General features: G+C 38.6%; 1 protein-coding gene across 1 annotated transcript in view; it reads left to right on the forward strand.

Annotated features, from left to right (window-relative positions):
• Prex2 (phosphatidylinositol-3,4,5-trisphosphate dependent Rac exchange factor 2) overlaps positions 1-22,634 on the forward strand; it is a 299,642-nt gene that overhangs the window by 194,770 nt on the left and 82,238 nt on the right. The window contains exons 32-34 of the mRNA XM_006974690.4: positions 3,651-3,868; positions 8,557-8,659; positions 15,751-15,894. Of these exons, the coding sequence (XP_006974752.2) occupies positions 3,651-3,868; positions 8,557-8,659; positions 15,751-15,894 (465 nt within the window). The remainder of the gene's footprint in view (positions 1-3,650; positions 3,869-8,556; positions 8,660-15,750; positions 15,895-22,634) is intronic.

Below are 22,634 nucleotides of genomic sequence, written 5' to 3' on the forward strand. Positions count from 1 at the left end.
CTTACATGTATAAAGAATATAGTAAGAGAGAGGAGATGAAGTGTCTAAGTATTGGGGAGATACAAAAAATAAAATTTAAGAATTTCTTTTCAGAAGCACTTTGAACATCATTGTTTTTACTAGCAGTACAGTTACTAACTCTTGTGAGTTCTATTCATGCTGATAAAGGAGCCGGACTCTCTCCTCCCTAGATGATGACTTCCCACTTTTGATATTAGCAATTTCTTCCTAATTTTATTTTATTAAATTATTCTCAGGTTTAGGTAAGACTATTCCTATAACAGTTCCTGAGTATTTTTTTTAAGTTTATTCAGGTTTTCTTTTTTGCTCTAGGACTTCTAAAAAGCAAAGTAAGACTGTCAGAGAAGAGGGACGGCCCGCTCCTGATTTCATGTTTGAGCTCACAGGCTTCGTGTTTGGCTCTTCAGTTAAACTAAATCCACCATTCCAGGAAGTGAGCATGAGCTCCTGCATTTCCATTCATTAGTCAGCACCCATGCTTCATTGTTTCTGTTCACTCATTCAGTAGACAGTTGTTGAATGCCTACTCTGTTAGATTTGTACAACTCAAAACTGGTGTTTTGCTTCTCTCTTGAGACTTTAGTAAAGTTTATTCCCAGTTTTCATGTTGGATAGATACCTGCCAAACATCTTTCCCATTTAGCAGCACAGGGCCATGGTATAGAATTATTGGAGGGAGATATCTAACGTACACATGTTGGTTAAATTAATATGTTAACCTTATGGAATTAGCATATTCAACCCTTTTGGTCTACCAAAGGAGACCATTCATGTAGTTAAAACTAATAAATGAATATTTTAAATATAATATTGGATATTTTACTATTTAATCTGTTTTCTAAGAAAAATGTCAAGAGTGAATGGTCCTAACATTAAAATTAACACAAAGCAACTGTATTGTGTGGAAACATGATTTCGATGGTAATTAAAGACAAATGTTCAATATTCTTTGTAAATGACTTAAAAATGATGTCTCTGTCAATAAAATGGGAGTTCAGTGTTAAAGACATCATTTATCTTTATATTTTACACCACTGCCAGTATTAGGTATTCCCTTCACAGGGTTCTTTAAGCTCTCAAAATACTCAGCCCACTTCGATGGGGAGATTATTTTGCACATGGATTTCACCCCATGCCAAAAGTAGGGCCTGAAGGTTATGTAGGCTGGAGTCTGTACTGATGCCAAATGAGTCCCAGATGTCTATCATCTTCATTAATAAACAAGCCCTGCAGAGGTAGTTCACAGGGAAAGAATACCTTCAGAGTTAGCAAAACCTACTCAACTGTTGGATAGTACTTCCCCTAAACATATTAAAATCAATTTATGTTAAAATTAAATTTATTAGGTATCAGGGAAAATATAGACATCCACAGTCTTATAAATGTAGACATATTTACTACCCAAGATACTGAATGAGTGATTCATGAGGTGCATATTTGTTTACTAGTACAGGCAGTTAGTTGGCCAGCAAATGTGCTCTCTCGACATGCATTAATATTTGGGTAGGTTTTGAAGGTGATTATTTTAAAAATTTTAACAATATTCAGTTTGTCAGCACAAACTGTATAGTTAGACTTTGAGTCTTTTTAGCAAATAAAAATTGTGTCATATAAGGTAAAAATATGAATAAGAAAGTTTTGTATTTTTCCTCAAGTTCTTATAAAATAAATTAATGATTACAAAATAGAGTCACCGTGTTTATGAAGGACTTTTTAATTTTAACTTTTATTCATTGGAATTTGCATATATATACCTAATGTACTTGATCATCTATGTCCCTTATTCCCCTATTCTGTATCCTCCAGGACCTCTGATCACATCTCCTTCCCAATTTCATGTCTTCCTTATTTATTTTATTTTCTCATTCTTATTATTTTTAGCCCACCGACTTGAATTATTACTGTCCATGTGCATATGGGCACAGGGTTGTCCATTAGGGCACAGAGAACCTATCAGTGACCACACTCCTAAAATGGGCCTCTCTCTCCCTGAACAGCCATCAGCTCTCAGTAGCTTGTCAGCTAGCAGTAGGGTCGGTCTGTTGAGCCCTTTCCTCTTACATGCTTGGATTTTGGACTGGCTTCATTCTGTGCAGGTCTCATGTATGTGCTCATAGCTTCTGTGGTCTGTTGTGTACAACAACCATGTCAAGTTCAGGGGCCAGCATTTCACAGCACCCCCTTCCCAATCCAAGGAGACTTCTTTAAACATTTCTGATCTAGGCTAATGTTTAAAGCTCATTAAAAGAATTCTAGAAAAATTTGCTGTTAAAGAAACTCAACCCTTTCCCCTTAAGTGAGAAAATTAAACACTAGCCTTGGTATATGCTTAATAATTCATTTTCAAGCTGGGTGCAGTGGTGCACACCTTGACTCCTAGCACTTCGGAAGCAGAGTCAGGTGGATCTTTGTGAGTTCAAGGCCATCCTAGTCTTTCACAGTGAGTTCCAGGGTAGTCAGAGCTCTACAGAGAGACCTTGCCTCCAAAAAAAAAAAAAAAAAAAAAATGGTTTTCACTCTGCAACATTCTTTTTGCAATTATAATTACGTCATTTCTCTCTTCTCTTTTCTCCCTCCAAACCCTCCTCTCTATACTCCTTGCTCTCTTTCAAAGTCATGGACTTTTTTCATTAGTTGTTGTCACATACATATATGTATAGATATCTGCAGATACATGTTCTTGAATACATAAATGCAACTTGCTCAGTATGTTGTTACTTACATGCATATTTTTGGGGCTGACCATTTGGTATTGGATAGCGAATTGGTGTGCTCTTCCACGGGGAAGACTATTTCTCCCATTGCCATTATTCTTTAGTTGTCTGGAGCTCTTTGTGTAGAGTTGAGGCCTCATTGGTTCCCCCCCCCCCATCCACTTGGGCATGCCTATTGCTGTCTTTGTTTAGCTCATGCTTAGACAGTCATGTCAGTGAGCCTTTATGGATGTGGTTTCTGCCATTACTAGAAGGTACAATCTCACAGCAAACTCCTTGATCCCCTGGCTCTTAACAGACTTTTTATTCCCTCTCCCACAGTGTTCCCCGAAACTTCCAAGCAGGAGTTGTTTTGTAGATGTATCCTTTGGGACTAAGCTCCACAACTCTGTTTTTTGATTGGTTGTGGTTTTCTGTAATGGTCTCTGTTCGCTGCAAAGAGAAGTTTCCTTCATGAGGAGTGAATACTACACTTCTCTGTGGGCATAGGGACATTTAGAATGCAGTTAGGGATTAGGTTGCTTTAATAAGGTGGCAGTTTATGTTCTCCAAGACCCACGACTTCCCTAGTTCTGGGTTGTTGGCTAGGTTTCTAGTAACAGCATGCTTTCCTTCATGCTGAGTGGGTTTTAAGTCCAATCAGAGTGCTGTTGCTTAGTGCCCAAGTATGTGTACTACTACTGTTCTCTTACAGTCATAGTGCCATGCCGGTGGTGGTCTCTGCAGCATTTTTTTGTTCTGTATTGTATTTTTGAGACAGGGTGTCTCTATGTATTCCTGCCTGTCCTGGAACTCACCATATAAACCAGGTTGGCCTTGAACTCACAGAGATCTGTGTTGGGATTAAAAATCTGTGCCATCACACCTGGCTGTTGCAACGTTTGAAAGCTTCCTTTGTGTTCTTTTCAATCACAGACAGTGAAACTCAGCTCCGGAGAGACATGGTTTTCTGCCAGAGTCTCGTGGCCACTGTCTGTGCCTTCTCTGAGCAGCTCATGGCTGCCTTAAACCAGATGTTTGACAACAGCAAGGAGAATGAAATGGAGACGTGGGAAGCCAGCAGAAGGTGGCTGGACCAGATTGCAAATGCAGGTGTTCTTTTTCACTTCCAGTCACTTCTGTCACCAAATTTGGTAAGGAATATGACTCCTGTTGTCTATACCAGCTGTAACCTATCTGCTCACATTACCAAATATGGAGTAGTTGGCCATTTCTCCCTCATTGTCACCTTCGTAATCATTCGACGATTTTAAAGGGAATTTTCCCCCTATGATCATTCAGGTTTTAATAAGAATGTGTGGTGTATTTCCTCTTTTCTGACTTTATACCTTGTCTCTGGCTGCTAAAAGCTGGGAGAGAGACTCCAATGTTAGTAATTCTTAGATGCTGGAGCACTGACTGGAAAAAGTCACGAGAGGAAAGTGGGTTTTTGATAAATCCACTCAGGCCAGAAGTAACAGCTTCCCAGATACCTGAGCTCTCGCCGAGGCTGATAATCTGCTTCACAGAGCAGCTACTGTCTGGCAGGCTGTTTCAGATTCGCACGGGCTAAACCATTTCAGCTCTTCCTTTGGATGAGTGCTTCCCATAGACAGAACACTGCAGCAGCTGCAGTAGACAAGGCCATACTTAAGCATGCAGAAAAATGAAAAAAAGGATCTCGAACCATTTGAAAAACAGAGACCTTTGGAGGTTTTCACGGAGACTTTCTGTAGTTTTGTGATATACTACTGCACAAATCTCTGATTTTATGAACATAAACATTTTGAGAGCTCATTAAATGGAATTCTGATTTGGAACATGAGAGCCTGTTTCATCTGCTAACTAAAGTTCAAGTGGAAAATGTAGCTACCAAGTAACATAGGTTGAAAACAAATAGAGACGTGTTAATATAGCAAAATAGCATTTTTCACACTGTTGGGTAGGGAGGTGATGGTTGTACTGTACATTCATAGAAGATTCTGGAATGATAAGGTAATGGCATCTATCTCAGTGTAGCTAAGAGATACAGAAGTAGATTATTTAGAAAAGATTCTATGCACTTCTTTTTTTCCTATTCACTTCTTGATGTCTTGGGGCAATAAATTAGTTATTTGGTTAATTTAAAGTAAGATACTTTAGGCAAAGTGTTTACAAATAAAGTCCAGCCAGGCAGCGGTGGTGCATGCTTCTAATCCCAGCACTCAGGAGGCAGAGCCAGGCGGATCTCTGTGAGTTCAAGGTCAGCCTGGTCTACAGAGTGAGTTCCAGAACAGGCACCAAAACTACACAGAGAAACCCTGTCTTGAAATACCAAAAACAAAAGCCATAGCATATCCAATGTAAATTATGTATGATAGCCAGGCTACTTCCTGACAGAGTAGCAGTATTTGTTGATTGAGGAATGAATGAATGAATGAATGAATGAATGCATGAGTGAGATTCCATTTCTATTCTATTTTTTCTTTATTTAAAGTTTCTGATATCTAGTCAGTTGCTGCAGCTTTGACTTAAGCTTAATTTTGTTTTAACTTTCCAAGATTAGGAGAAAATATTTACAAGTCATAGAGGCAATGAATTGCGTAGATTAGAATGTATAAAGAACCCTTGAAACTCAATAGTTATTTTTTAAAAAATGGCCTAATTTAAGGCCTGGCGATGGTGGCACACGCCTTTAATCCCAGCACTCAGGAGGCAGAGCCAGGTGGATCTCTGTGAGTTAGAGGCCAGGCTGGTCTACAGATTGAGATCCAGGACAGGCACCAAAGTTACACAGAGAAACTCTGTCTCAAAAATCAAAAAAAAAAAATCTAATTTAAAGTGGGGAAAGGATTTGAGTAGATACTGTCCTAGAAGATAGATATAAAAGTACATGGCAGATAATCAGTATCAGCTGCCGTTAGAGAAATGTAACTCAAAGCACAAAGAAAGAGCCCTCTACAGTAACCAGTGTTGGTGAGGATCTGTAGAAACTATAATCCTGAGAAATGAGTTACAGGAATGTGAAATGATGCAACATCTTTGGAAAACAGCTTGCCAGTTCTTCAAGACATAATCCTTAGGTAATATCCAGTGGAAACCCAAACTTCTATTCACTTAAGAACCTGTGTCAAATAGTCCTGTCAGTGTTACCCAAAATACATAAAGACTGTTAGCAACTCAGGTGTTTATCAGTGGATGATAAACTTACACAGCATAAGTTAAATGCTGTGTTTCATATAATAAAATCTTATTCAGGCATAGACAATTTGTAGCACTGATGAATGCTAGATTGTATATGAATCTTGGAAACACAATCCTAAGGAAACTATCCTGGCAACAGAGAACACAGTTTGCTTCCACTGAGATGAAACATGCTGAATGGATGGATACATTTCAGAGATCAAAGTAGACATCTGATTGCCTGGAGCTAAGAGCTCAGGTAGATGTCCCGGGGAGAATGCTTAATGATGCTCAGTTTCCTTTGGAGATGGTGAAAATATTCTACAATTAGATGATGACAGAAGTGTCTCCGCTCCACATGCATCAAAGATGTTGAGCTATGTATTTTGACTAGGTGAATTGCATATTCTGTGAGTTATACATCTCAATGAAACTGTGCTCCTCCTAAAAACTGGCCTTTAAATTTATTTCAGTAACTGATTTTTCAATCACAGTTTACTGGAAAAAAAATTCAAGGGAACCTCTGTATTAAGAATGCAAAGAAGCCAGGCCTTTAATCCCAGCACTCGGGAGGCAGAGCCAGGCAGATTAAGTTTGAGGCCAGCCTAGTCTACAGAGTGAGTTCCAGGACAGGCACCAAAACTACACAGAGAAACCCTGTCTTGAAAAACAAAAAACAAAAAACAAACAAAAAAAAAGTCCAGAAAATGTACATACAAATAGCGTCAAATGGACCAAACATTTTATATTCAGGAGTATATATGTATGTACATTGGCATGCAATAGTATTGACTGAAAAAAGAGGCCATGAATTTGAAGGAGAGTGGGGAAGGGTACTTGGGAGGATCAGAGGGAGAAAGGGCAAGGGAGACATGTTGAAATTAAATTATAACCAATAAATAAATAAAACAAAGCACAGCTCACCTGTGACTATGGGTCTCTGAGAGCTGCAGCCACCCAGGGACTGTGCTATCCAGAGCTGTAGGCACAGCCAGCTGTCCCCTAGTTCCATCACAGTCACGGAAACAGCATGGCTCACATTGCTGTGTGCAGAGGCTGAGATGTTTGGAACATTTCTCCTAACTCTATTCCTTGACATCAGAAAAAGGGTGATTCTTTTTCAGTCCTGCCATAAACTTCCAGGTGGTAGGTACTTTTCTTTCTGCTGTTTCAAAAGGGGTTTAGGAGGTTGGGGAGATGGCTCAGTGGGTAAGAGCTCTTGCTGTGTGTGCCTGAGTTTGAATCCTCAGCACCCACATGTTTCACATCAAAACCAAAACCAAAAACCAACCAAACACCAGCAATGAAACTGCTTTGCTTTCTTGCATGCCTATAACTCTAATTTTGTAAAGGGGAGAGATAGGAAGGAAGGTCCTTAGAACTTGCTGTTTAGGCCAGCTGCAGATTCAATAACAGACCTTGTCCCGAAGGTGAAAAGAGAGAGAACAGAACACCTGGCATCCACCTCTAGCCTCCATGGGTGTCTAAGCACCCACACGCTTGTGTGTGTATCTCAGTGACGTCACACTTCTGGTGCTCACTTCTGGCCTTCTTCCTAGCAGTTACTACATTCTCTACAGAGTACTTAGGCTCATAATGATGACACAATTAACCTTACACATAGGAATTATCTCTTAATATAGCATTTGTTTTCATTTTAAAAAAATGGTTTATTTTTATTTTATGTATATTGATGTTTTGCCTGCATGTATGTCTGTGTGAGTGTGTTGGGTCCTCTGGCACTAGAGTTACTGACAGTAGTGAGGTGCCATGTGGGTGCTGGGAACTGAACCTGGGTCCTCTGGAGGAGCAGCCAGTGCTCTCAACTGCTAAGCCATCTCTCCAGCCCCAGCCCTTGTTTTCTGAATAACATGAATTATCCTTTCAAGCAGTTCAGCATGCTTCATATACTTCAACGAGTTGCTCAAAGCTTACTGTGCTTTGAAGCAGGCTGAGTGCAGTGAAAGAGCTTTTAAAGGATTGTTATTTTATGCATGGGAAATCTCATTACAGAAATGAGACAAATGGTTGAAATGAATTGGGTTGTTTATTCATATTCTAGACTAAGGACTCCACAAAGCTGGTAAGGTGAGCATGATATTTATATGTACGCCCTTTGGAAGACAAATATATCTATACATGGAAATTTCTTTTATCTTGATTCTAATAAGCAGTAATTGAATAATGAATAAATTATTATGAACAGAATGGCTGTGCTTTAATGTAGCTTTCAACTTAAAAATAAAGATTTTTTTTTGCTTTTTAGCTGTTACTTTGTGAGCTTTTAGAAGTAAAAGGCCAAAAGCATAGATTATTTGTAAATGAGATCATTATAATTAGATTCTATCTACAAGTTAGTCTGAAAATTGTGTATATAATCATTTAAATATTAAAAAAATATTGGGGTTGGGGATTTAGCTCAGTGGTAGAGCGCTTGCCTAGCAAGCACGAGGCCCTGGGTTCGGTCCTCAGCTCTGTTAAAAAAAAAATTTAAAGGAGGATGTCACTATGTAGGACTTCTTGATTTCCTTTTGGACCAGGAGTTCTCAGGCAGGTGCTGGCACTAGTGCTTTCTATGGAATAAAACAGAAGTGATGATTCTGCTTTGGGTTTCCACTGCACCATGGGAACTGACAGCACATTGTCCAGTCATCTTATAGATTCTTTCCCTTAATTGTAGAAAGATGAACAGGCCATGCTGGAGGATACACTGGTTGCTCTATTTGATTTGGAAAAAGTCTCCTTTTTCTTCAGACCATCAGAAGAGGAGCCACTGGTTGCAAGTGAGTAACTATATTTGTAGAGTGTTTCTGGAGCAGATGGTACTGTCTGTCCATTTGCATAGAGTTCTATGAGTTGAATGATTGAAAAGGGTCCCTTTGACTTATCCATTTTCCAACATGAGTGTTGACAGAGGCTCTATTTTAGATGTCGTACTTGAGTATCAGTACTTGTTACGTAGTGAACTCATGGATTACTGTCCATGTCTTTAAATTTTTCCAAATTACCATCATTCTTCTATGACTTCAATCTTGTCACAAGTTTTTTAAAATAAGGTATCTACCTGTCCATGAAATCTTCAGTTTATTTTTAAAAACGTTTGTGTGCCTCCTGTTTTTCAGAAGTGTGTGGAGCCTATGTTTTTGATAGAAGAGATAAGTATCTTCAGAGATAAGAGATGTTCTTATTCCCCTTCTCAGTGGTTAATATTTAGATAGAGACTCAATATGTGCTCACTTCAAATCCATGGTTTGATGAAATAATGACCATCATTCCTTTGTTTGTCTCATCCAAAACTTCATTTGAATGCTTACTTCTTGCCAGCACTATTCTGGGAATCAGGTCCAAAGGAGTACTGAGCAGATGGTGTCTTCTGTGGGTTATAAATTGAAGTGAGGAAAGAAAATGACAGGTCAGAAAAACAAATTAATTTGATGTGATGTTAAAAGTAACAATAAAATAGATTAGAATATAAAGATAAAGGAGTAGAGTAAAAGGTGCTCTTAAGAGGATGGGGAGGGTCTCTGGTCTAGGTGAGCAGGGCTCTGAAGGGGGCTGAGAGAGAGCCATCAGACATTGAGAGAAGAGTGTGTTAGACTTTCTTCCACTCCCAGGTAGGAGGATGTAGGACATGTTCTTAGAGCAACAAGCCAGTCTTTTTTGGCTGTGGTAGAGCAAGTGAACAGAACAGAGTATGAGACAGGAATATGTAGGGCTTCCTGGGATTGAGATATCACCATGGTCCTGGTTGCTGGGTGAACAACAGGGTCTGGATTACATATCCAAAAGGATGCCTCTGGCTGTTGTGTTATATATACCATTCTGAGGACAGGGCAGAAGCTCATAGGCTGCTTAGAAAGCTCTTGAGTGACTCAGCTGAGAAATCATAGTGAACTAGATGTGAGGGGATCTGTGGAGATTGTAAAATTAAAAATATCGGTACTATTTCTATCAATTTATGAAGGTTGAGAAAATAGAATTGTCACTAATTTTCATTTCCACTTATGAACAAGAAAAAGCAAGAATATGAAGGTATAAGTTAGTGATACACAAGAAAGAACTGTTATCTGACAAGAGGTGGTAAATTTTGACTAAAAACAAAATTTTAAATAAATTATGAGGCTTCTACTTGTGTTTGTGTAGTTTTACTTGAAGGCAGTAGGGACAGTTTTGCTGAAGGCTGAGAAGATGATTCTGTGATGTTACCTAATGTTCATTCTTTAAAATGCTGCTTGAGGAGCTATAAGCCCTCATGAGCATTCATTGTCCTATGTGGTTTCAAAATGACATTTTTGACAACTGAGTAAGCACGGGAACCACAATGATGAGTTCTGTGAGTGATTTTTTTTTAATCCACAGTAAGAGACATTGATGTGTTGGGCACATTCCAAACATTAAAGGTAATTGTAATCCTCTAAAAAACAGGGTTTAAATATGGCTGTACTTTTGGTGGTGGTGGTGATCAATGTGCCTTATGCATCTCTTTGGAGCATAGCCTGGACTTCCGAAGGTAATTCTGTAGTAAAGCACCAGTATCAATTTCACATGACTCCACTATTAAACATAAAAATAAAGAAAGAGCAGCCATTGTGGCTTTGGGAAGGGCGTTGACATATAGTCATTCAGAAATGAAGTGTTTTAGGAATAAAAGCCTGGAGACCATGGTTCAGCCTTGAGTAGGAGAACATCGATTAGAAGGGTACAATATCATTAAAACAACATAACCTGGGCCTTAAAGGGAAGGAGAAACTTCGTCTTAAAACTGAAAGGAGTTTCATTTAGAGATTGTTTAGTCAGGTACACACTTTCAGCACCAGCGCACTAGAGGGAGAGTCTAGGGAGGTGGATTTCTGTTGAGTTCTTTCAAGCCTCATTCTCGTACTGAGCCTGAAGCCCCCAGTCATAGTGAGAAGAAAAAAGATAAAGCCACCATGAGAGGGGTGGTTTGGAGATGACAGAGGAGCCTTCGGAGTAACCCTCAAAACAAAGGGAAGTATCTTGCTTTTATAAGTTTTGGGGGCTGGCAGGAAGTTTTACACCATGCAGTTTAGTCTGGGAAAGCATACTCGACAAAGAGCGTAGTGGAACCAGATACCACTTAGAACCATAAATCAGGACCAATAAAACCATAACCAGAAGCGCTTTTTAGCTTTGTACCAGGGAGAGAGCTGCAGTGTGCATTCATCCTTATTTCTTCAGACAGTGGGATCTACTTTCTTTTTAAAGGGGTAGGCCATGATCTAAGATCGACTTTTCAAGCAAATTCAAAATGATGATAGGAGAGAGTTCTCATTGTGAAAGGTAAGTCGTTACCTGAGGTCCGTCAAGTCTTACTTAAGTGGTATAAGTTAGAGCTTGTTAAAATTTATGGCAGGTAGTTTTGTCTTTCCACCTATGTAGAAGCTGATGAGCCAGGATGGCTAATAAAGTCTGCATGACTAGTACAGAGAGAGGTTGGCTGCATGCCTCTGGGGACAGAACAGAGGACAGAGAGAAGGAAGTGTCAACTGGAAAGAAACCATTCACTTTGATCTAGAACCTGAGTTCAAATCCTGGATCTCATCCATCAGTGTGCCAATGAAACCGTTAGCTTTCCTCAGCTCAGAGCTGGGTGGTAAAGTGAGACATGTTTGAAATCCTCAAGCATCACGTGAAGCTCATGGCTGTGATCAGTGTTTGAAATCCTCAAGCATCACGTGAAGCTCATGGTTGTGATCAGTGTCTGAAACCGCTCCCTTCCACTTACTTCTGGGCACGTGATGGCAAAATGTCTCCTTTCTCATGATACTGTTAATCTTATGGTAGTTATTGGAAGAATGGGTACATATGGACCAACCATTGTATCTGAAGCTATGGCTACCATAGTGGATGAAATATCATGGGCCCATTATATTGACACCAAGATGAGACACAATGATGAATTGACTACAGAAGTAGAATGTGATAAGTGCTCTGAAGAAATAAAGATTCATAAACAAAGAGGGTGACGTGGCCTTTTCAGGGCTAATTGGAGAAAGATTCCCATAGAAGCAGCTTTTAAACAGATTTGAAGGAAGATAAAGACGTGGAAGGGGTTAGACAGGCAATCCAAACAGGTGGAACCATCAACTTTTAAATGAAAACTTACTTATAAATACACTTATCCCATTCATTGATCTGGTGTCACATCTGCAGGGATGATGCCATCATGGTTGTTTTCTAGGGTGAGTCTGCATAGGGTGTTCTCAGACTTTCCCTCACACAGCTTGATGGTATCAAGCTGTTGATTACTTACTCTCCTCGTGAAATAAATTTGTTTTTCATAGAAGATGACTTTCTGCAGGTAACAAGTTGGTGGGTTTCAGTTCCATGTTACTGTGGATATTTAAAAACCAGTTTATAGTTTCCTTATTTTGTATTTTCAGAGCTCTTTGTATAGTTTGAGAGAGTCCTTTCTTTATCAAATGTGTCTTTCACAGATATTTTTCTCCTAGTTGGATGCTCCTCTTCACATTGTGCTGGCATCATCTTTTGTGGAGTTCAAATTTTGAGTTTTAATAAAATCTAGATGGTCAGATTTTTTATTGGCGGTGCCCTTAGTGATATTTCTAAAATGGCATCACTCATGGTCACCTGGCTTTCTCCTCTGCTATCTTCTAGGATTTACATAAACATTTCTATTTAGTTTTTTTTTTACCTACTTTGAATTAATCTTATGAATGGATGTGAGCACTGTGCCAAGATTCCTTTTTATATGTACATGTGCAGTTGTTCCAAAATCGGGCTGAAAGGTCTAGCATGTTGCCTCCGCTCCTTTGTCAAGGGTACATTGGCAGCTCCCATGGGAATAGTGGACATATTTCTAGACTGGGGTTCCATTCAGCTGCTCTCCATGCTCTGCCCACCTGCACATTGTCTCAATTTCTGTAACTGTGGAGTGATACTGGGGTTGGACAGTCCCTGTCCTCTGCGCTTCTTCCTCAGCACTGTGTTAGTTGTTCTCAGTACCTTTCCTCATCATGTCAGCTTTGGAATCATTTTGTTGATGTCCATGAATACCTTGGAATTTGAGATTTCATGAAAGCTGTCTATCAGATCAGGAATGAAGAATATCTTGACAGTAATTGACTCCTCCTAACCATGAACACAGACTAGTTCCCCATTTATTTGGCTCTTAATTTGTTTTTGAGTTTTTTGTCAGAAATTTTATTTTTCTCACATAAATTTTGTACATATTTTAGTATATTTATATATATTTCATTTTAGAGGCAGCTAGTATAAATGGTAGTGCATTTTCAATTTTGTATTTCATTTGTTTATGGCTGATATATGGGGAAATAGTTGTTTTTTGAATATTAACTCTGTCTCTTGCTTCCTTGATATATACATATATTAATCTCAAGAGAATGTTGTTAATCTTAGATTTCCTCCTGTTGCTAAGAATCTTATCTGTACACAAAAGTTTACTCCTTTTTTGATGTGTCTGTTTTCATGTTCTTTTCTTCTATGATTGTCTTACTGGGAACTACTAGTACAAAGTTGCAAAGGAGAGGCAGTAAGTGGAGTCATCTTTCTTGCTCCTGATTTTAATGGGAAATCATAGTTTCTTAAAATCAAGTATGATATTAGCTATATATAATCACATGGAGGAACTCCATTTTTGTACCCATTGACTGAAAACATTTTTTTTCATGAGTTCATGTTACATTTTGTTGAATTCTTTTCCTGTATGCTGCCAGGATTAGGTAGGTGTTTTTTAGTCTATTCATACAATGGATTACATTAATTTATTTTTGCATTCCTTGTGTAAATCCCACTTAATGGTGTATAATTGTTCCCTAGTTTTGATTTGTGTATTTTTGGGTGATTTCTGTGTTCATGAGAATTGTGCACATGGAAACTGTTTTCACTTCTTCAAGTAGTATTGAGTTTTTACTTCACTGTAAACAAGATGTTGCTAATTCTCAGTAAGTTTTACCTCCTTAATTCCTTTCTACCTCTACTTTATACCAATCTAAAATAACTGTAGCATTATTGTCATCCTTTCAATAACATTATCCACTTAGGAAAACTTTGCTACATGGATGACAAAGGCTAAATGCATCGAGTTTAATAAACATTGGCATATATGACAGTATGTGAAAAAAGTAAAATGTATAAATATTTAGCAGGTATAAATCTCTATTTTCTTTTTTCTGTCTGTCTACATCTCAGCCTATCTTTCTTTCTATCTTACTCTCTCTTTCTCTTTATCTCTCCCTCTCTTCCTTCGTCTCTTTCTCTGTAGCCCAGGTCAGGCTGGGACTCCACAATCTTTCAGCACAGGTATAAACAAACCATCATGTTTGGTTTTTGTTTGTTTATTTGTGTTATTTTGTTACTGTTTTTGGTTTTGGTTTTTAATTTTGACAACCAGAATTAAAAGATTTTTCCCACTCATGAAAAAGGCAGTCTTCTAAATCTTCAATTGAGAAACATGTTTTTCTGTTTCCTAAATCAAACCACCAACGTCTCTCTGTGAAACAGTTACAGAAATAAGATAAGCATTATGACATGGCATAAAGGAGACTGATGGATATCACTGCCATAGCTCCTTTGTCTAGACATGCAACTAAATAGAGAACTAAGGAACTTTTGTCCTGTGTGATAAATGGCTTTTGTACTTGAACTCTTTACTAGTTTCAGAGCAAGTTTAAAGTGCTAATGTTAAGTCAGGAAGATACATTAAGTGCCTGCTATGTTTTGCTCTTAATTTTTTAACTAGTTAGTATGAGTGTTCTACTTTGAGTATCTTCAGAATTATTTTATATTCTATTTTAATGGGGTAGAAATAGTGTGGATTCATGTAGAAGGAAAACGATTTACAGTTGCACTGTGAAATACTCTGGCAGCATTTTAGCCAGTCAGGTTGACTGATATTTTTTTAAAGTCATTAATTTTAGGGTATTTGAAAGTAGCTATAAGAATTTGGAATGACAATTTCCAATGACTATAAGACATCCTCAACAGAACATGGTTCATTTTAATCTAATACTCAGGGAGCAGAGCTTACAGAGCCCATGCTCATTTTGTGAATGGTTGCTATGCAGTCCGTTTTCTCAAATACTACTTAAGGAGTGTACTCTGTGGGCTCATTTTGACTAAATATGAATGAGGCGGCTGCCCTGAGAGATCCTCATTGAGTTAAGTGAGACATCTGGTGTGTCAAAGTGTAACCGAGTTTCCTGTTACAGTATTGGGTATTCAACTCAGTAATAAACTTGAAACTCTGATTCAGTACTGTTTTATGGAACTGTACTTTGTGTATCGCATGGACCTAAAGTACAGTGTAAGTGTTCCAGCTCTGAGGAGAAAGGCTTCCCTAATGCAAGTGTTGCAGCTCTGAGAGGAACGTTATCCTGGCAGTCAGGAGCCAAGGAGTACCACAGAGTCACAACACACAACAAACCCTACACAAGAGATTTATTGGGAAAGACACAAGAGGGCAGCCACTTCTGCTTGGGCAAAAACAGAAAGAACTAAGCAGGAGGCAGGCTGTCTACAGGGTTTCTTGTGGGGCAGAGCTTTCCAGGGTGGCCTGGCATTGGTGGGATTTGTGGCCTGATCTTGGACTTTTTTGCTGTAGGGCAGAGCTTGGCTGCCTGCATCTCCAGGGGCTTGAAATGGACCTTATGGCCATTAAGTGTAGCCTGGCAGTGGGGTGGGGGGTGGCTGGCTATTTGCATGTTTTGAGGGGCTTATGTACAGGAGTACTCTTAATGCCTTACTTTGTAGTAAATTTTGGGATTTTTTTCTTCTTTTTGGTAAAAGTTTAACATATTACTAGTATAATCCAATGTACTGTCTAGCATATCCTTGACTTCGGGGAGTAACATGGCCTTTAATGTCACTTCAGATGTCCCTCTCACATACCAAGTGGAAGGAAGCCGGCAGGCCCTGAAAGTTTACTTCTACATCGACAGCTACCATTTTGAACAGCTGCCCCAGCGTTTGAAGAATGGAGGAGGGTTTAAAATTCACCCTGTTCTCTTTTCACAAGGTGAGATGTTTTTCTCTTTGGGCTTTCTGTATGTAAACTGTTTTATCCTTATTAATGTTTTAAGTACATCTCATGTGCACAGTGATTTTTTTTCACTAATTTGAAAAAATCCTTCATAGTTTTGAGGTAATATAATTGTTTCTGGAAATGTTTTGTTAAGGAGTGTTTGCTTTAAATATATTCATCAAATAGAATTGGAGCATTTTATAAGACAGAGAAGCGGAGTAATTCAAAGAAATAAAGCTAAAGTGAACTAAATGAATTAGTTAAATAAAGTCTTGCAGAAAGATCAAATGGCTTGCCTACTGTATGGCATAAGAATGTTCAGTGGTAGCATATTTGTGCTTGGTGTGATGGTGCATGCCTAGAGTCCCATCATTCACGAGACTGAAGCAGAAAGCATGCTAATTTGAGACCAATTTGGGCAATATAATGAGACTCTGTCTGAAAATAAATTAAACATACATGTGTTTTTACCCTGACTTCTTCTGTGTTTATATTCTCAAATGTGCATGCATGCTAAATGTTTTCTGTGTCACTGGCTGGAGAAATTGATGCCTTTTATCATTGCGTATGTCAGCTTTTGTGAGGAAATGTGTATTCTTGATCAGTTTTCCCCTGTAATTAATCAGTGAGTGACATCTGTAGTAGAATAAATTCAAAATAATGTAAGAATGAAGATTCTTGCTATGAATTCGGAGAGAAACCCCAGATGCTCAGAAAAGACCAGACATTTGCATTGTTGTGTGGTCTTTGTTAGTTTTGGAGTAACCCTCTACCTCCTAAAATGGGCATGCTAGTGTCCCAGGATTATGTCAGTTTCTGAGTGGAACCCTACAGAATTCAAGTTTTTACCCCTTTGGGTTTTCGAGGCCTACTTGTGGATTTTAATAGTCTGATAAAAATGAGCAGAGTAGAGAAAGAATCAACCAACATCACCAAGGAATGATCAGGCACATGGAAGCCAGATTTGTCACAAGTGGAAATTTTGTGTTATGCCACATGTATATTAAACCGAAAGTCTAGTTTTTAAAATGTAGTTGGTTCTACTTCAGGTTTCCAGACTGATTCCCTTCAAAGGGGGATTTCTGTGATTATTTTTAAGGAGCTATTAGGCAACATTTTCATTTTTCTTCAGAGGTATGTGATAGTTAAGGTCAACATTTGCAATAGTCTGTAAGAAAGAAAAGAAAAAAGAAAAAGAAACAATGACCAAAGGTAGATCTTTGAAAATATATGCTAACTTGAAATATGTTAGCAATCTCTGTAGTCAGACTTTCTTGTCAGTGTTTCATTGGGACTGTCAGCTCCTCAGTAATGACATGGAGACTTATTATTAATTACGAAAGCTTGGCCTTTAGCTTAGGCTTGTTTCCAACTACCTCTTATAACTTAACCTGTTTCTGTTAACCTATGTTCTGCCATGTGGCTTTTTACGTCTCCTTCATTCTGTACGTGTGACTTCCTCAGGGTCTTGCTGGCATCTCCCATGCACCTAGATTCATCCTGAGTTCCTCTCTCTGCCCGGATGTCCCACCTAACCTCTGCTGCCTAGCTATTAGCCATCTAGATCTTATTAAACAAACCAGAAGGTGCCTTTGACACAGTGTGATCAAGTATCCCACAACATTTCCCACTTTTTATCTAAATAAAAGAACAAGTTTTAACTCTAACACAGTAAAACTATATACAGTAAGAACAGTTATCAAGTAAGAATTACATTCACAATGTTCAGTCAATTTGTGTTTGTTGTAGTTTCAGAGAAACTACACTATTATCTATTCTATCTTGGTGAATCCAAAGTTTTATACCTAAACTACTTTCTATCATAACTTGTATTACCAACCTAAAAATATCTTTTTAGACCTTAAATTTTTTTTCTTAGATAACTTAAGCATTTATGTCTGCCAACCGTATTACATCTCTGTTGTGAGTTTCTTTCCTGAATTTGGTAACAAGGAGAACTATAACTAGAACTATCTAGTCTTCAACCTTATCAGAAACATGAGAAGGATATAACATTACCTGAGTAAACAGGAAGTGCAGAGCAAACAACTTCCAAAACTCTAGAAATGACAGAGACATCTGACTGTCCGAGCAGTCACCTAAGGTTCCTCTGCAATGTTGGAGCATCCATCTCCAGTCTATAGGCCTACAAGATCTGACAGACTTTTTCCATGAAGCAGGAATTTCAAAGGACTGTCCTGCCTTGACTTGGCAAAGTTTGACATTCACCTTCTTTTATATCCTGGTTGTCCAATTTGGATAGGATACTGTCAGCAGTTGACCACAAGGACAGTTTCTTGCCCAGTGGCTAACTTGGCCACAAAGAAAGCAAACTCTCTATGGAGGATCTTCAATGCCCATCATCATTTTTTGAAGTAAATTTGTGCTGCCAGGACCAGACAAGTCTCACTGTCATGAAAAGCCTTATGTTGTTAAAGCATTTTAATTGCCACATTCTGTAGATCTCTGAAGTGTTTGATGACCACCTGTCTATCTAAAATATATTTGTTTGACCTTGAAAACATACCTAATATAACTACAATTTTGATTGTTATAGATGACTATTAACCTGTATTTCTTAATTACCTTAAGTAGTTTGTAATAATAGCTTTCAAGGACTAGAACTTTACACTTTTAAATGAGCCACATAAGTATAATACCTTAAACAAGAGTAGAAACATATATACAGTTGTTATAACAGAAATAGCTGGGCTGTGGTGGTGCACGCCTTTGATCCCAGCACTTGGGAGGCAGAGGCAGGCGGATCTCTGTGAGTTCGAGGCCAGCCTGGGCTACCAAGTGAGTCCCAGGAAAGGCGCAAAACTACACAGAGAAACCCTGTCTCGAAAAATCAAAATAAATAAATAAATAAAAAATAAAAATTAAAAATAACAGAAATAACCTTAAATTTGTATCAATATACAAAAATACCCTAAACAAGAGTAAAAACATGTATGTACCAGGCTTTTTTTTTTTTTTAGGCCACCAACCAAATACTAATCATGACACAGAGACTTACTATTAGCTTTGAATGCTTGGCCTAGCTTAGGCGTGTTTTTAGCTAACTCTTTTAACTTAAATTAACCTGTTTCTCTTTATCTACCTTTTGCCTTAAGGCTTATTAACTTTCTTACTTCTGTGTATCTTTCTTCAACTGCTTCTCTATGTCTGACCAGCTGGCATCTGCCTGGTTTCTTGTCCCAGGCATCTCCCTTGTTCACTCCTTCTCTCATCTTTCTTCTCTTCTCTCTCAAGCCTAGATTTCTCCTTTTTATTCTCTCTGCTTGCCAGCCCTGCCTGTCCTTTCTCTACCTAGCTATTGGACATTCAATTTTTTATTAGACCAGTCAGGTGCCTTAGGCAGACAATGTGGAACAAATGCAACACATCTTTGCATAATCATATGTACATCCTTATATTGTTAAACAAATGTAGCATAAACAAAAGTAATACACCTTTATTTGAGATTAATTATTTGAGTTGCTATTTAGTTTAAAAGTAGATTCGATAAACTACAAAGGCATTGTTGGTTTTCAAATAATTACTATTCATTATATAAAGTTATACATACAAACTTGGATTACATTTTAGATGAGCTCTGCTCTTTTTGATGTTGCAAGTTGAGATTTTTAAATCCTAAAAAAAAAGTCGATTCAATAATCTTACTGTTTTATCTTATCATTCCTGTATTCCTCCTTTTTAAAATCTTTTCAGAAAGAGATCCCTGAACCTAACCTCCTTTGCTTAGTTTCATCCCTGACCATGACCAAGAATAACTTAGAACTATCCTCCCCTAAATTATGATGAGCATAGCACCAAATGGCCAAAAACTACCCACCCCTTATCTTGGGAATGTGGGCATCATGTTCTGTAGATTGCTTCCTGCTATGGGGGTGACAGCATCTTTAGGGGATCCTGAGACTATTGAGATAATGGTCAAGTCCTGGGAGAGTTTGTTGTCGTCCAGTCTCTGTATAATGGGAAAGTTCAGGGCTTAGCTGAAGTCCTGGCTAGAATAGCCTGTGAGGCTGGATCATCTTGGCTAGCTGCTTTGAAGTTGCTGTGGATGAAGATTTTTTTTTTTTGAGGAAACTGCAATAGAGGCATTCTGAGAAGCTGGATCATCTAGGCTACTTATGTCTTCATTTGTGTCTGGTCCTTTTTTTTTTTTTTTCCTGAAAACACACAAACTTTTAAAGGTAGCATACATATTTGTATGAACACAAGTATGGAATGTCCAGTGTGCACAAATGAGCTAAAGGTGATTCTCTGTTCTTTGTTTGAGCAGTTAAAGGGCATCTGTCAACTTTATGTAATAGGGCCTGTGTAGCCAATAAGATTTATCATCTCTCCTCCAGGCTCAGCGCTGTTCCCATGTAGAGGGATCAGCTTATATGTCACCTGTCTTATAGTTTTTATTGATTTCTTCCTTCATGCCTCCAGCCAAGATTTCCAGGAAGTTTCCCCAGTTAAATGTGATCTTCATTAATTTTGAAGGAATCCATAGCTTTTTGTTTCCAATAGAAACAATGGCACAACCTCCCCCAAGTACACACATTCCCTGACTTCCATTCTGAAGTTATGACATCCTTAAAAAATATAAATTGGTTTAATTTAGCAGTTTTTTCTACAATCCAGTGTCTCTCCATAACATTTGCCTTTTGCTCATTGGCATTAAAAAAATTCAGAATCAACAAAGCACCATACAGGATCCAGACATCCTGTGTATTTCCCCTCATTACATGGCTTGTTCTTTTTATATTACTTTACTTTTTAAAGACTTTATTATTTTTAAACTGTTTATTTTTTTATGACTGTCTGTACCCATTTTTTTTTCTTCAGCATCTAAGCACATTTTAAGCATACTGTACCTGACCTCTTGACATTGTTTTTCGACCTGGACTTCTTTTTTGTTTTTGTTTTTGTTTTTGTATATCTGCAGCATTTCTTTGACTGCATGAGCCAAACCTTAAACTGCTAGGCTACCACTGCATGGCTCTGCTTAGCAGATGGTATTCATGGCTGGCTCCACTCCCTCCTTGGGTCCATGAGAGTGGATCCTCATGCCTGTTGGCCTGGGCCCAGAGACCAGTCTGTCAGCCCCATGTCTGGGAAGTTTCTGGGCCTCTGCTGTCTCCTGCTGGTAGCATGCTAGTCAAGTGCTCAGCTGCAGCAGAGCAGCTGCAAGCACTGGGACTGTGGTTCCTGGGAAGCTGTGTCCCACTCTGTTTTCAGAACTTTGTTCAGCTTTCTCAGGTCCTATGTGGATTTATGTGCCACACTTTGGGTATCAAATGAAGTTGGAGTTTTTTGTCAGACTTTCTTCGGGACCACCAGCTCCCCAGTAATGACACAGAGACTTACTATTAATTGTGAAAGCTTAGGTTTATCCCCAACTCGCTCTTATAACTTAAATTAACCTGTTTCTATTACTCTACATTCTGCCATGTGGCTTTTTACTTCTTCTTCATTCTGTATGTCTGACTTCCTAAGTGTTTCCTTGGCATCTCCCACATGCCAGGTTCATCTTGAGTTCCTCTCTCTGCACAGAAGTCCCACCTAATCTCTCTCTTCCCAGAAGTCCCACCTAACCTCTCCTGCCTAGCTATTGGCCATTCAGCTCTTTATTAAATGAAACAGAGGGCACCTTTCACAAAATGTGATCAAATATCCCACAACAAGTCTTCACAGAGTTGGATGAGACAGAGAATGCTGGACTGGACAGTTCATTTTTACAGCTTTAATTGGGCTTATAGCTCTTAAGGACTCTGTATCTTTTCTTTCTTTGTTTTTTTTTTAGTTGTGTATGTGTGTGAGAGAGAGACAGACATACACACACAGAGAGACAGAGAGAGGCACGCATGTACACAGAGAAAAGACAGAGACAGGCCACACAAGTATCAGACGTAAGTTGTCAGGCTGGCAACATTGAGTCGCAAGTGCCTTTACCCAGAGAGCCATCTTGCCAACCTTATTTCTGTCTTTTTAAAAACTTTGTCTTTGAAACCATTACTGATATGACAGATGGCAGTAAATATTCCTTTTAAAAAATGTTACACTCGTGACACATCCACCTTCAATAACTGAATAATCACAGCTCATTGCAGATGTGTGTAAGGAAAAGATTATTTTGTAAGTAACCTTTCTTTTACAAATTTTGCAAAAGCCAATTGAAAAATAAATCTATTGCTTTAAAAAGTAATTTAAGAAGCCTTCAGTAAATATTTGGCTTTCATTCCTCATAGCTGTAACATAAGAGAAGCAGACCTTGCTGGGTGGTGATACACGCCAGGCCAGCTTGCTCTACAGAGCCAGTTCCAGGGCAGCGAGGGCTACACGGAGAATCCCTGTCTCAAAAAACCAAAGTGGGCAGGGTCTGTGTTCAAGACCACAGAAGGGAAGAGAAGACTAGAAACAACTGATTTCATTAAAAAGCTGACCATGATAAAATTATTCCTTTAAGGCGTGACAAAATGCCTCTGTAGTCATGATGCTCCCATGTGCTATCATTGTGTCTCTCAGTGTTCGGACAGAAGCCTGGGAGATCCAGACTCACTGGATCAGATAGTTACCCAGTTTTGGGATCCAAAGCGATGCTAAATGAAAGAAATGATCCTTTCCTGGGATAAACATTCTTTGAAGGGTCTATAGTTCTTCACGAGCTACTTAAAAAAAATAATCTGTGAATGTGAAAATCTCCCAGGGGAGTCCTCAGTGTCAGCCCCCAGCGTGGC

This window comes from Peromyscus maniculatus, chromosome 2, assembly GCF_049852395.1.
Source record: "Peromyscus maniculatus bairdii isolate BWxNUB_F1_BW_parent chromosome 2, HU_Pman_BW_mat_3.1, whole genome shotgun sequence".
NCBI lineage: Eukaryota > Metazoa > Chordata > Mammalia > Rodentia > Cricetidae > Peromyscus > Peromyscus maniculatus.